This window comes from Quercus lobata, chromosome 10 (genome assembly GCF_001633185.2).
Source record: "Quercus lobata isolate SW786 chromosome 10, ValleyOak3.0 Primary Assembly, whole genome shotgun sequence".
Lineage (NCBI taxonomy): Eukaryota > Viridiplantae > Streptophyta > Magnoliopsida > Fagales > Fagaceae > Quercus > Quercus lobata.
Window position 1 is genome coordinate 28,677,618 of NC_044913.1, and position 13,919 is coordinate 28,691,536.

At 33.7% G+C, this 13,919-nt stretch overlaps 1 protein-coding gene and 1 pseudogene across 1 annotated transcript; both read left to right on the forward strand.

The window, feature by feature from the left end:
* Window positions 1–59: 59 nt before the first annotated feature.
* Window positions 60–2,648, forward strand: LOC115963180 (cytochrome P450 CYP82D47-like). Its single transcript, XM_031082094.1, has 2 exons — window positions 60–1,064; window positions 1,855–2,648. Exons 1-2 carry the CDS (start codon window positions 111–113, stop codon window positions 2,476–2,478), a joined length of 1,578 nt encoding a protein of 525 aa, XP_030937954.1. The 5' UTR covers window positions 60–110; the 3' UTR covers window positions 2,479–2,648.
* A 3,923-nt stretch (window positions 2,649–6,571) lies between these two features.
* On the forward strand, window positions 6,572–13,537 carry LOC115964594 (annotated as a pseudogene).
* The last annotated feature ends 382 nt before the right edge of the window (window positions 13,538–13,919 follow it).

Genomic DNA, 13,919 nt, shown 5'->3' on the forward strand with positions numbered 1-13,919 from the left:
AAAAAACAACACAGCCGCGCGAAATCAGCCCAATCCAAACGTACTCTAAGTTCGGGCTATATATATTTTCCCACAAAACCATTAATTGTCACTCACCAGAAACATCAACCATGCTCTTCTCCTGCCCATTCTTCACAAATTCTATGGCTAGCATATTCACCATTTTCATGTTCATATTCTTTCTAATATGGATATCAAGAAGAGTTCAAAGAACTCTCACTAAACAAAGATCAGTTCTACCTGAAGCTGGTGGGGCTTGGCCTTTGATTGGCCACCTCCACCTGTTAGGAAGGTCACAACCGGCTCATATAGCCTTGGGTAACATGGCTGAAAAGTATGGACCAATCTTCACAATTTGGTTGGGTGTGCATCGAACAATAATAGTAAGCAGTTGGGAGATAGCCAAAGAGTGTTTTACTACCAATGACAAAGCCTTTGCCAACCGTCCTAAAGGTTTAGCTCTAGAAATCTTGGGCTACAACTATGCTGTGATGGGGTTCAGCCCTTATGGTCCCTTCTGGCGCCAAGTGAAAAAAATGGTCACACTAGAGGTCCTCTCAAACCACCGCCTTGAAACGCTCAAACACATTCGAGAGGCTGAGGTAAATGATTCTATAAAAGAGATACATAAGCTATTGGTCAAAAACAACAAGGTGTTACTGGAGATGGAGAGGTGGCTAGGGTGCACAGCCCTAAACATAATATGTAGGATGGTTGTAGGACAACGATTTGGTAAGGCTACAACCAAGGTTGAGAATGATAAAAATGATCAGTGTCGAAAGGCATTGAGAGAGTTTATGGATTTGAGTGGAGAGTTTGTGGTCTCAGATGCACTTCCATATCTAAGGTGGTTGGACATGGGGGGAAGCGAGAAAGCCCTGAAGAAAACTGCAAAAGAATTAGATGATGTGACTAAAGAATGGCTAGAGGAGCATAAGCACAGGAAAATTTATGGTGGGGTGAAGGAACCCCAAGATTTTATGGATGTAATGCTATCCATTGTCACTGATGATGATGAGACTTCCAGTTATGATGTTGATACAATTGTCAAAGCTACATGCCTGGTAAGCTTTTGATAACCCCATTAATTCACACATAGTATAATATATTTCCAAAATCCCATTTGCTACATATATTCAATTAAGTTAACTTGTTAAACACACGTTATTTTACACAATTTTTAATACGTGAAAAAAAAAATGAAATTATAACCTTTTTTTTGTGTTTGTAAAATTGTATAAAATAATTTGTGTAATAAACACTGCTCTATTGAATTTGTAGAGTTGATCCGTTGACTTTGTAGACTAATAATTAAATTTCTTAGATAGATGAACACATGCATGGCCCATGTAAGAAATACAAATTCTCTGTACTACTTTTTGTATTCTATTTTATATTCTACGAATCACAACTTATTATATATTGTTTTGACTTTTTTTAATTTTGTAAAATAATTGAAGTTTTAAATGAAATAAAATCAAATCCAACACATGGCATACTATAATTAATGGAGCATAAAGTACAACACAAAAAGTGATACAGAATATTCGTATTCCCCATGTCTCACATAAAATTCAACATGGATCTGGAACTTCATTTTACAGAATTAAAATGTTCAAAAAATTTCATGATAATTATCTTGTGCATAATGGTTTATTTAAATCCTGAACTTGAAGGCGTGTCATTTTCTTGTCGAATATTAAGCCATATATAATCAAATAGCACAAGTTTTGAATTCTTAATGCAATATGAATTCTTGCTGCTACTAAAGATTCTTGGACCATGGCTAGAAATCTTAAAGCTTTAGCCAACCATCTAACATTCTAACCAATTCATATTATGTTACTTTTGTAGGGCCTTATCTTAGCGGCTTCAGACACATCAACAATAACATTGACATGGGCTCTCTCTTTACTTCTCAACAACCCTGAGACCTTAACAAAAGTTCAAGAAGAATTAGATATCCATATCGGTAGAGAAAGGCAAGTGAAAGAATCAGATATGAAAAATTTGGTATATCTCCAAGCTATCCTCAAAGAAACAATGCGTTTGTACCCTCCTGCACCACTCCTAGTGCCACACGAGTCAATGGAAGACTGTACTTTGGTTGGTTACCACGTCCCCGCAGGCACACGACTTATTGTTAATCTTCCAAAACTCCATCGAGACCCAAATGTGTGGGTGGATCCTAGTGAATTTCGACCTGAAAGATTTCTTACAACTCACAAGGATGTTGATGTTAGAGGCCAAAATTTTGAATTGATACCATTTGGTAGTGGTAGAAGAATGTGCCCTGGGATTTCATTTGCCTTGCAAGTTACGCAACTCACACTTGCTACTTTGTTGCATGCTTTTGAAATTTCAAGCCCATCAAATGAACCTGTGGACATGACAGAGAAAGGTGGACTTACAAACCCGAAAGCTACCCCACTTGAAGTTTATCTCACTCCTCGCCTTCATGCTCAAGTTTATGCATAATTTGACCAGGTATAATAAAATATGGTGTGGTGCGATATGCATAATTTGACTACGTATCATTTGATAAATTAAAATATGCATGGTGTGGTGCAATGAATTGGTGTATGCCATTTCCATGTAACCATTCCAGAGGCAAACATTAGAAAAGTAAAAGTCATTTGAAAAAGTTATCATCTTAGTTAATTGTTTGAAAATAAGTTCTGTATTTGTCAAGTCATATTACGTGTGACTTGTAATTTGCATTTGTCTTGTGAGTTCTATTTTTGAACGTTGGATCTTTTTCTAAAAATAAGTTTTTTTTTTTTTTTTTTTTTTTTTTTTAATTTATTTTATGTGTGTCTTGTAATTCAGCATTTGACTTATATATGAGTTATATCTAAAAATAAGTGACTGCTTTTTAGGATTTAAAAAAGAAAAAATTGATGTTACATTATACCGTAATATTACATTATTGTAATCTTACATTAATGTAATCTTAATGTAAGAATATAACATTACTTTGTTTAGGAAGGTGATGTGATATATTTTGTAATGTTAGATTATGGTAATGTTAGGAAAAAAAAAATGTCACATCATCGTAATCTGCATCACATCAAGAGCGTATGATCACAATGAACCAAACGCCATTTAAATAGATAGTCAAGAGATGTGCCCATTTTAAAATATGTATGGTGCCCAGTCCAATTCACTCTCACACTAGAAGCAAACCAAACTTTGTGAAAAAAAAAAAAAAGAAAAAAAAAAAAGAAGGAAGAAGAAGAAGAAAAGATCAAATTCGTGACATCCAGCCGAAAATGGAATTCAACAAAGGCAACACATGTTTGAGGACATTCACGGACAAGGAATTTTGTTGACTTATTTGGGGAAGGTACAAGTCCATTCTCAAATTCTAGGTTTTAAATTTTGTGTTCATCTTTAATCTAACGTGGATCTAATGTTTAATTTTAATTCTGTTTTTTATTTAGTTAAAATTGATAATTTTAAATTTTAAATTTTAAATTTTAAATTTAAGTTGCTAATGTGGCATTTTTTAAATGCCAAATAATTTCTTTTTTTTTTTTTTAATTTTAATAGCCACATCAATATTTAGTATGTTAATAGTGCATTCCGTCTGTCACGTTGACAGTTTCCGCTAGTGAGATGATGATTGGGACCAAAATAAAATACATTTTTCATTTTGGGAACTAAAAGCAATAAAATAGAAAAGTAGAAACCGAAATGGAAAAAAGGTCAAATTATAGGGACGGAATATATATTTCCGCCTATTTTTAAGAAGCCAATGAGAATGATCTAAGGTAAAATATTATAGATGTGCAATCCTTGTCACATATCTAAGTATGTAACTCATGATATCATTATAGATGTGCAATTCTTGTCACATACCTAAGTATGTAACTCATGATATCATTAGTAGGTTTAGAGCATCACAAGATGATTGACAATCTCGATGGCTAGGGGTATTTTCAAGAAATTTCAACCTTTGCCAAGAGATTTCTCAAGTACCATCATGGAGAGCAGGAGAGGGACATCCTAGGGGGGAAAAAAGAGAAGACTTTTGTTCAGTATTTGAAAACACTGGATGGATAGTCAAGACATGTGCCCATTTTTTAATATGTATGGTGTCCATGACTCTAAAATGATGTTTAAAATATAATTTTTAGTTATTTTTTTTATAAATCTAATCTATCAAATTTTAACCAGACCATCGTTTATTAATAACCGAATCTTAATAATTTTTTACAATTAAAATATACTGAACAAAGACTTAACGTTAAAAGTTAGCAAAATAATTCCTAAAAGAATTATTATTTTTTAGCCAGACACTAAAGTCATGCAAGAAGCCGTGTCCGACACGGACATGCAGCCCATTCCGTTGTGTCTATACTCTATGCTACCTAGCCCTTAAAGCAAGTTAGAATAAAATTTACTTAAACACACTTTTTTTTAATAAATACTAAACCTTGGTGTGAAAGACCGGAAACGGCAACCAATTCCCATTTAAAATAGAAACAAAAGAAACAGCAACCATGCTCATCTCGTACCCATCCCACACAACTTCTATTGCCAGCATTTTTGGCCTTTTCCTGATTTTCTTCTTTCTACTCTGGATATCAAGAAGAGTTCAAAGAACTGCTAGTAAAAAGACAGTTACACCTATTGGGAGGGTCACAACCGCCCTATACAACTTTGGTTAACATGCTTGGCTGACAAGTACTGACCACTCTTCACTATCTACTTGGGTGTGCATCGAATGCTAGTAGTAACCAATTGGGAAATAGCTAAAGAATGTTTTACCACCAATGATAAAGCCTTTGCCAACCGTCCAAAAGCTTTAGCTGGAAAACTTTTGGGCAACAATTATAGCATGTTTGGTTTCAGCCCTTAAAGCGTTCGCATCTCATATTTTCATTCTATTCTATTTTACCATTTCAAAAAGTCATTTTATCAATTATACAATACCATTTTACAATACACCAGCATCCCAACTTTTATTTTACCATACTACACATTAAAATAATATAAATTATATAATAAAATATATTCAATTCTCTCTCTCATTTCTGTCTCCCTTCCTCTTTCTCAACCAGTGGTCAAGTACTAGAGAAAACTCAATACACCCATCTACATAGCAACCACCCTCTCAACCACACCACCTCCACACAACAACTCGGTCACCACCACACAGCAACCACCGTGACACCAAAACCCGTTAACCAACAAAACCTTTCTTCTTCTTCATCCTCGAGAGTCGTCACCTTCTTCATTGAGATCAGTCACTTCAACCCAAAACCCCAACTACAAGAACAAGCCTTTCCCACCACCACCGAGATCTTCCTCTTCCGTGACCCGATCATCGACCCAAACCCACACCACCACCACGGTCTCCGATCTCCGCCAGTCCACGCCGATCCCAAACCCAAAATCAACACCTAGCTCCGTCACGCCGATCCTAAATCCAAAATCAACACCCAAATCCAAAATCTCCAATCAATGCCCAAATCAACACCCAGCTCCGTCACGCCTAAATCAACCCGAATCCATAACCTATAACCCACAGCCCACCACACTAATCCACCACTTGACCCATGATACACTGATCAGAGCAAACCACCCCATATTGGAGCAAACCCATCGGAGCAAACAACACTGAGACAGAGGAAAGGGACAGGGAGAAATCTGAAAGAGAGAGAGACAAGGACATAGTTGAGAGAGTGGGAGAGTTAGAGCAGATGAGAGAGAAAAGGAATAAGATAATGTTTTTATTTGCACAATTGCAATTTTTTTTGCAATAGTGTACATATACAATTCCTTACATTTGGCATTTGCAATCCCTAGTGTGAATGCTCTTATGGTCCCTATTGGTGCCAATTATGCAAAATAGCAGTTTTTGAGGTAAATAAAGAAAGTTAAGAGATAGTTTTCCTTTGATCCATTTTTTTGAATACTACCAAATACGAGAAGATGTGAAAAATTATCTTCACATAATGGTTTCCATTAAAACAAACAGATCGATCGCATACCACTTATTAATTCCTCACATTACAATTATATTACTTTTGCAGGCCTTTATCTTAATGGCCATAGACACAACAACAGTAACATTGACATAGGCTCTCTTTACTTCTCAATAACTGTGAAGTTCTAAAGAAAGCTCAACAAGAGTTAGACAACCAAGTTGGTAGAGAAAGGCAAGTGAAGGAATCAAACGTGAATATTTTGGAATACCTCCAAGCTATCCTCAAAGAAACAATATGTTTATTCCCTGCTGGACCACCCTTAGTGCCACATGAGTCCTTGGAAGACTGTACTTTGGCTGGCTATAACATCCCAACCGGTACACGGCTCTTGTTAATATTCCAAAACTCCATCGAGACTCAAGTGTATGGGTGGATCCAACTGACTTTCGATCTGAAAGATTCCTTACAACTCACAAGGATGTTGATGTCAAGAGCCAACATTTTGAGTTGATGCCATTTGGCAGCGGTAAAAGAATGTGCCTACGATTTCATTTGCTCTACAAGTTACACAACTCATACTACGTATTTTGTTGCATGCTTTTGAAATCGCAACCCCATCTGATGATCCCGTGGACATGACTGAGAAAGTTGGACTTACCCACCTAAAAGCCACCCCAATGGAAGTCAATCTTACTCCTTGCCTTGCTACTCAAGCATATACGTATTTTGAACGGTATTATATGATAAATCATATCAATTGATCATATGTAATATGAAAATAATAAATAAAAAACTTTGATCTTATGAGTTGTACTACAAAGCTGGGTGTTTTCTTCATATAGGTCACTATAAATACATTAATTTTCTTTAGCTAAAACTATTCTGTCAAAGTTTTAAATATTACCTTCAATTTAAAACAGATCAGTTAGAGTGTTATTTAAATAATTAAATTTATTATTTCGTAAATTTAAATTTTTGGATAATCAATAATCTACTACAATATATCAAAGTAGGTGATTTGGTGTTAGAATTAATCTTGTCTCCTATTAGAGAAGCATTTGATTGCTAGCTACGCCTTGTTACATGTTTAAATCTGTAAAGTTGTAATTTACAACTATATTTTATGTTGGCTTTATTCTATGACAAAAAGTGTTGTAATTTCTTTAATTTTGTTCCTTGTATTTTGTGGGATTTTATTGTATTGGGTTTAGTATTAAGTTGTGAAGACTCAAGCTTAATTGAAGATCAGTAGATTTTGCGAGAAGCTCGCGAGAAGCTAACCTGCGAAAAGGGCATGTGAGAAATATATGATTGGAAGCTAAAGAGTCGTGCCAAGCTATCAATTTCACGAGTATTTCGCAGGTAAGGCCTTCCCGCGAGATACTCGCAAGACTCTCTGCCTTGAGGATTTTTAAGAGTGACTCTCTTACCCTTCATCCATATTATATATACTCTCATTAGCCACAAATGTAATAAAACCCCCAATATCTTGAAACTTTTATCGAGCTGGCCTGGGCATTTGGTACAACAAAAACCAAATAGTCTTCGGATATATTGACCACTCCACTTCGGATATATTACAATTTTTTACTTTTGTGAGCCACTCCACGTGACTAGCATTATAATAATACAATTCAAAAGGAGAGTTAATAGGTTGCAGGCTTTGTGTCTTTTCTATCCTCTGTGATTTTTTTTTTTTTTTTGGGTCTAGTAAATATTATTGTTATTACGTTTTAAAAAACTTGTTAGTTATTATAATAATAATTATTAATATTAAATATGGGCTTATAACTTTAAGATTCATGGTAATTTTTATAGGTTTGACCAAAAATATATATCAAAATGGTAAATATATATATTATGATGGTACTTCTGAAATAGTACACCAGTATTTATCGGTATTGATCGGTACCGAAATATTCCATTCCAATGAACAAACCGAAACAGGATCCAAAACGGTATTCATAACATTGGGAATACAATAAGGTAGCTCATGAGCTAGCTAGTTATGCTTGATGTAATGGTACTTATCAGGTTTGGAAGTGGATTGATCCTCCTATGGTTCAACATCTCCTCCAACTGGAACGTGCCTAAATTGTACCCTTAGTAGTTTAGTTGCCTTGTTGTACTTCAATTTCATCTTAATGAACTCAGTTTCCTATCCAAAAAAAAAAAAAAAAAGTTTAAATCCTATCATATTTATAGTAATAATATCTGTCATGTCAAAATTCTTTATCTCTAAAGTTTCCAGATGCAATATCAACCTAGAATTGATTTATTTTCATGTGTTAATACTATTCATTCAAGTCTAGTACAGGTTTGAATTTTTTTTTCTTATTTATAATTAGAAAGCTGGAAGTTTATTAGAACACACTAACAAACTCATTCATAGAAGCTTGAAACACTTGTTTGCAAACAAACTCGTTTATTGTTGGCAAAGAGAAAACTCTATAACTACAATTTTCTAATATACAAAACAGACAACGAAATTTATATATTATCTAAAGTTGAAATGTAGTATTTATTGTTGTTACGCTCTTATTGAGCCACATCAATATAGCATTAGGTGAAGTATTTCGATCATAATCAAAGTGATAGTAACGGCTACATTTGTAAAAGAGAAATTTTATGCCTACCAAATGATATTTTATCCAATTTCATTTTACTGACAAGGTAAGATGGATCTTGAACCATTAATATGATAATAACAATTATTGATATTTATGATATAATAAAGAAAATTGAGACAGAAGTTAAAAAATTGAGAAGAAGTTAATTGAAAAACTTGACAAGTTTCTAACTTATTTGAGCAAATTACAACTTACTCACCTATAGTTTAACTAAAATTTAAGTTGCTTACTTGTAGTTTAAAATTTGAAATTTTACCCATTTAAGATTTGACTGAAATTTAAGTTGTCTATCTGTGGTTTGAAATCTCATAATGCAAGTTCTGCTAGATTTTTATTTTATTTTATTTTATCTTATTTTATCTTATCTTATTTGATCTTGTATTATTATTATTATATATTTTTTTTGTATTCTTGGAGGAGAGAGACATAAAAGTGGAGCAAAATTATATATTTAGCCGAGTTTTTAACAGAGATAGGTTATAGAAATCTAACTGAGCTAACCTCAAATGGGTAAAGTGTCAAATTTCAAATCATGAGTAGGTAATTTAAATTTCGACCAAACCACAGGTAGGTAAGTTATAAGTTGTAATTTGCCAAACTTATTTTCTTGGATCCATCATACAAACTAATCCATTCTATAGAACCATGCATCAGCTTTAAAAAAAAAAAAAAAAAAAAAAAAAAAAAAAAATTAGAAGGATAAATGTTCTCATTTCATACCAAATTGCAGAGGTTTCTGAACTTTTTTTTTTGCAAAAGCCTACTCTACATTTTCGGGATTTTATTTTATTTTATTTTTCCTAGAATAAAGGTAGATTTGATTGCTTGGTATGGTTTCTAGCCCAACGTTTGATCCTTCTATTTCCCTCTCTAATCTTGCTGGGGCCTGGGGCATGTGCAGAATCGTTCTCTGTTCTGCGTGTATGGGAAAAGCAAGACCTTCTCAATAAGCTTGCATGCAGTTTTGAGTCCTCCACTAAATGACCTTCTCTTCTATTTTTCTGTCAAAATCCTTGACTTCACGCTCAAACAAACAAAGCAACAAGCTGACAAGCAAGCTGAAATGAGGTAAGACGAGAGAAGATATTTGGGTACGTAAGAGCATCCCAATAGCTTCTTCAGATTTTTATACTGTTTGAAGAGTAAACAGTTAATTTCACATTTTACCTACCTATTTTTTCAAATATACTTTCTAACATATTTTCTATCATTTCTTTATCTCATTTAAATATTATTTCTTCATTCCTTTTTTACTATATTTTTTTCAACCTTCCTTCATTCACTATAATTTTCAAATTCTCAAATACTATATATTTTAAATCTCCCAACAGTAATATTTTTAAATTTTCCGATGATGTTTTTTTAACAAATTTAGTGGAGCACTTGTAGCAATGATATAATGAGTCGGAGAATTGTCTAATTTTAATAAGAAGTGTTTCGTTCTAAACATTTTTATAATATTTTCACAAGTTATATGTGGTAAATTTTTATTGATTTTAATTTGAACACACAACTTAAATTATTTTTTTCTCACCAGTATTAGTTAGTAATAACCCACTACTTAAAATTTATTATGAAAACATTGTGAAAATATTGCATAAGCATATCTCAATTTTAATTTCTTATTCTTTATTTTATTTTCCCTTATCTCTTTATTTTATTTTTCATCCACATGTTTCTTTATTTTTTTTCCCCTCTTTTTTTCTCCACCACACACGTAATTCTTTCCCTTCTCTCTATCTTCACTTTTCTTTTAGCTTTTCTTCTCTACCACTCCAAAACAAACCAGATTCTCTCTCTCTCTCTCTCTCTCTCTCTCTCTCAAAGATCGCCAGCGGATGACAGAGGCTAGGAAGATAACATTTTAAATTAGCGTTCATGCATGCCTGTCCTTCTCTTGTCCCCCTGCCCACCACAGCTTGTCTTACTCCCTACTACTGCTAAAATGGGTCAAATTTGTCTTTTTTTTTTTTTTTTTTTTCTAATTTGATTAGTTTTAAAATTTTGATTTGAGTCCGTATTTTGATTGACATTGAGTTTAGAGATGTTTGAGAGAGAAAATATCTAGAATGATTTTTATGTTACCGTTGTGAATATTGAGTAAAAATTAAATATTTTAATTGGTCGTTGAATTTTTTATTTGAATTAATCATTTTGCTTAGTAGGTCATCAGATCAAGAGAGTGACTGTTCAATAGCAAACATTTTTTACTAATGAATAGTAACTTAGAAAGACTGTTGGAACATCATTTTGTTGCTTTAGTCTTTAAATTTTGGGTTTAGAGTATTTGTTGGAGATGCTCTAAGATGTTAAATTGACAATCCAAATTTATTTTCAGCTTGCTTGCCACGTATCTCGTAAGAACCAACTCGTTACTAGTTTGGGCTATATATATTTTACCACAAAACCATTAATTGTCAGTTTGTCACTCACCAGAAACATCAACCATGCTCTTCTCCTACGCATTCTTCACAAATTCTATGGCTAGCATATTCAACATTTTCATGTTCATATTCTTTCTAATATGGATATCAAGAAGAGTTCAAAGAACTGCTAGTTAAATAAAGTTCTACCTGAAGCTAGTGGCCGGCGCATTGCCTTTGATTGACCATCTCCACCAGTTTGGACGGTCACAACCGGCTCATATAGCCTTGGGTAACATGGCTGAAAAGTATGGACCAATCTTCACAATTTGGTTAGGTGTGCATCGAACAATAGTAGTAAGCAATTGGGAGATAGCCAAAGAGTGTTTTACTACCAATGACAAAGCCTTTGCCAACCGTCCAAAAGGTCTAGCTCTAGAAGTCTTGGGCTACAACTATGCCATGATTGGGTTCAGCCCTTATAGTCCCATCTGGCGCCAAGTGAGAAAAATGGCCACGCTAGAGGTCCTCTCAAACGACCACCTTGAAACGCTTAAACACATTTGAGAGGCTGAGGTAAATGATTCTATAAAAGAGATATATAAGCTATGTTTGGATTGCGTTTTTGGCTCACGTGTCTGCATCTGCCATTTTTTTTTTTTTTTTTAAGTCCATAGCCTGTTGCACTGTTCATGGGACATGAACAGTACAAACAGGCAAATGAACATTGATTTCATTAATAAATAGTAACCGAAATATATATATATTTTTTATTGTTTTCAGTTTTCAGTTTTCAATTTTCAACAAAATAAGTAGTATACCAACGCACACATAAGCTATTGGTCAAAAACAACAAGGTGTTATTGGAGATGGAGAGATGGCTTGGGTACACAACCCTAAACGTTATATGTTGGACAACGATTTGGTAAGGCTACGACCAAGGTTGAGAATGATAGAAATGATCAGTGCCGAAAGGCATTGAGAGAGATTATAGATTTGAGTGGAGAGTTTGTGGTCTCAGATGCACTACCGTATCTAAGGTGGTTTGACATAGGGGGGAGCGAGAAAGCCATGAAGAAAACTGCAAAAGAATTGGATGATGTGACTGAAAAATGGCTAAAGGAGCATAAGCAGAGGAAAATTTCTGGTGGGGTGAACGATTACCAAGATTTTATGGATGTAATAATATCCACTGTCACTGATGATGATGAGACTTCCGGTTATGGTGTTGATACAATCATCAAAGTTACATGCTTGGTAAGCTTTTGATAACCCTATTAATTCACACATAGTATAATATATTTCCAAAATCTCATTTGCTACATATTTTGAATTAGGTTAACTTGTTACACACACGTTATTTAAGACAATTTTTAACAGGTGAAAAAAAAAACTGAAATAATAACTTTTTTTTTTTTTCATGTTTGTAAAATTGTATAAAATAATTTGTGTAATAAACACTGCTTTATTGAATTTGTATTGACTTCCAAGAGTAACAATTAAATTTTTTAGATAGATAAACACATGGCTCATATAAGAAATACAAATTCTCTATACTACTACTTTTTGTATTCCACTTTATATTTTATGAATCTCAACTTATCATATATTGTTTTTACATTTTTTTTTTATAAAATAATTGAAGTTTATAATGAAATATAATAAAATCAAGCATATGACGTACCACAATTAATGGAGCATATATACATCACAAAAAGTAGTGTTGAATATTTATATTCCCCACGTAAGAAGCATTTACCACATCTATCTCACATAAAATTCAACGTGGATTTGGAACTTTATGTTACAGAATTAAAAGGTTCAAACAATTTCATGATAATTATCTTGTGCATAATGGTTTATTTAGATCCTAAACTTGAAGGCATGTCATTTTCTTGTCGAATATTAAGCCATATATAATCAAATAGCATAAGTTTTGAATTCTTAAAGCAATCTGAATTTTTGCTGCTATTGAATTTGATTCTTGGACCATGGCTAGAAAGCTTAAAGCTTTAGCCAACCATCTAACATTCTAACCTCCAATTCATATTATGTTACTTTTGTAGGTCCTTATCTCAGCGGCTTCAGACACATCAACAATAACATTGACATCGGCTCTCTCTTTGCTTCTTAGCAACCCTGAGACCTTAACAAAAGTTCAAGAAGAATTAGACATCCATATCTGTAGAGAAAGGCAAGTGAAGGAATTAGATATGAAAAATTTGGTATGTCTCCAAGCTATCCTCAAAGAAACAATGCGTTTATACCCTGCTGCACCACTCCTATTGCCACACGAGTCAATGGAAGACTGTACTTTGGTTGGTTACCACATCCTAGCAGGTACACGACTTATTGTTAATCTTCCAAAACTCCATCGAGACCAAAATGTGTGGGTGGATCCTAGTGAATTTCAACCTGAAAGATTTCTTACAACTCACAAGGATGCTGATGTTAGGGGCCAAAATTTTGAATTGATACCATTTGGTAGTGGTAGAAGAATGTGCCCTGGGATCTCATTTGCCTTGCAAGTTATGCAACTCACACTTGCTACTTTGTTGCATGCTTTAGAAATTCAGATGAACCTGTGGACATGACAGAGAATTTCTAAACAAATTTTCTAAACAATTATTTTTAGGGTAGTCTTATTAATATATATATATATATATATATAGAGAGAGAGAGAGAGAGAGAGAGAGAGAGAGAGAGAGAGAGAGAGAGAGAGAGAGAGAGAGAGAGAGAGAGAGGTTCAAGTTACACCGAGTGTAACTTTAAAGAGTTACACACTTTTTAAATCATTGGATTTAAGTAGATCTAACGGTAAAAAAAAGACCTTTATTAATGCTAATATTCTAATTCATCTCATTTATTATCCCTTATTTAATACATTTCATACTTATTTCTAAACCCAAAAAAAATTATAACACCACTATTGCTTTTAGTTGTTCTCTATCTCTACGTTTCTCTCTCTAGAACACTCTCTCTTTTGTTGC

Coding starts and splice junctions, on each gene's coding strand:
- LOC115963180 (XM_031082094.1), top strand. CDS start 111: ATGCTCTTCTCCTGCCCATTCTTCACAAATTCTATGGCTAGCATATTC. Junction 1,065..1,854: donor TTGTCAAAGCTACATGCCTG/GTAAGCTTTTGA, acceptor TTACTTTTGTAG/GGCCTTATCTTAGCGGCTTC.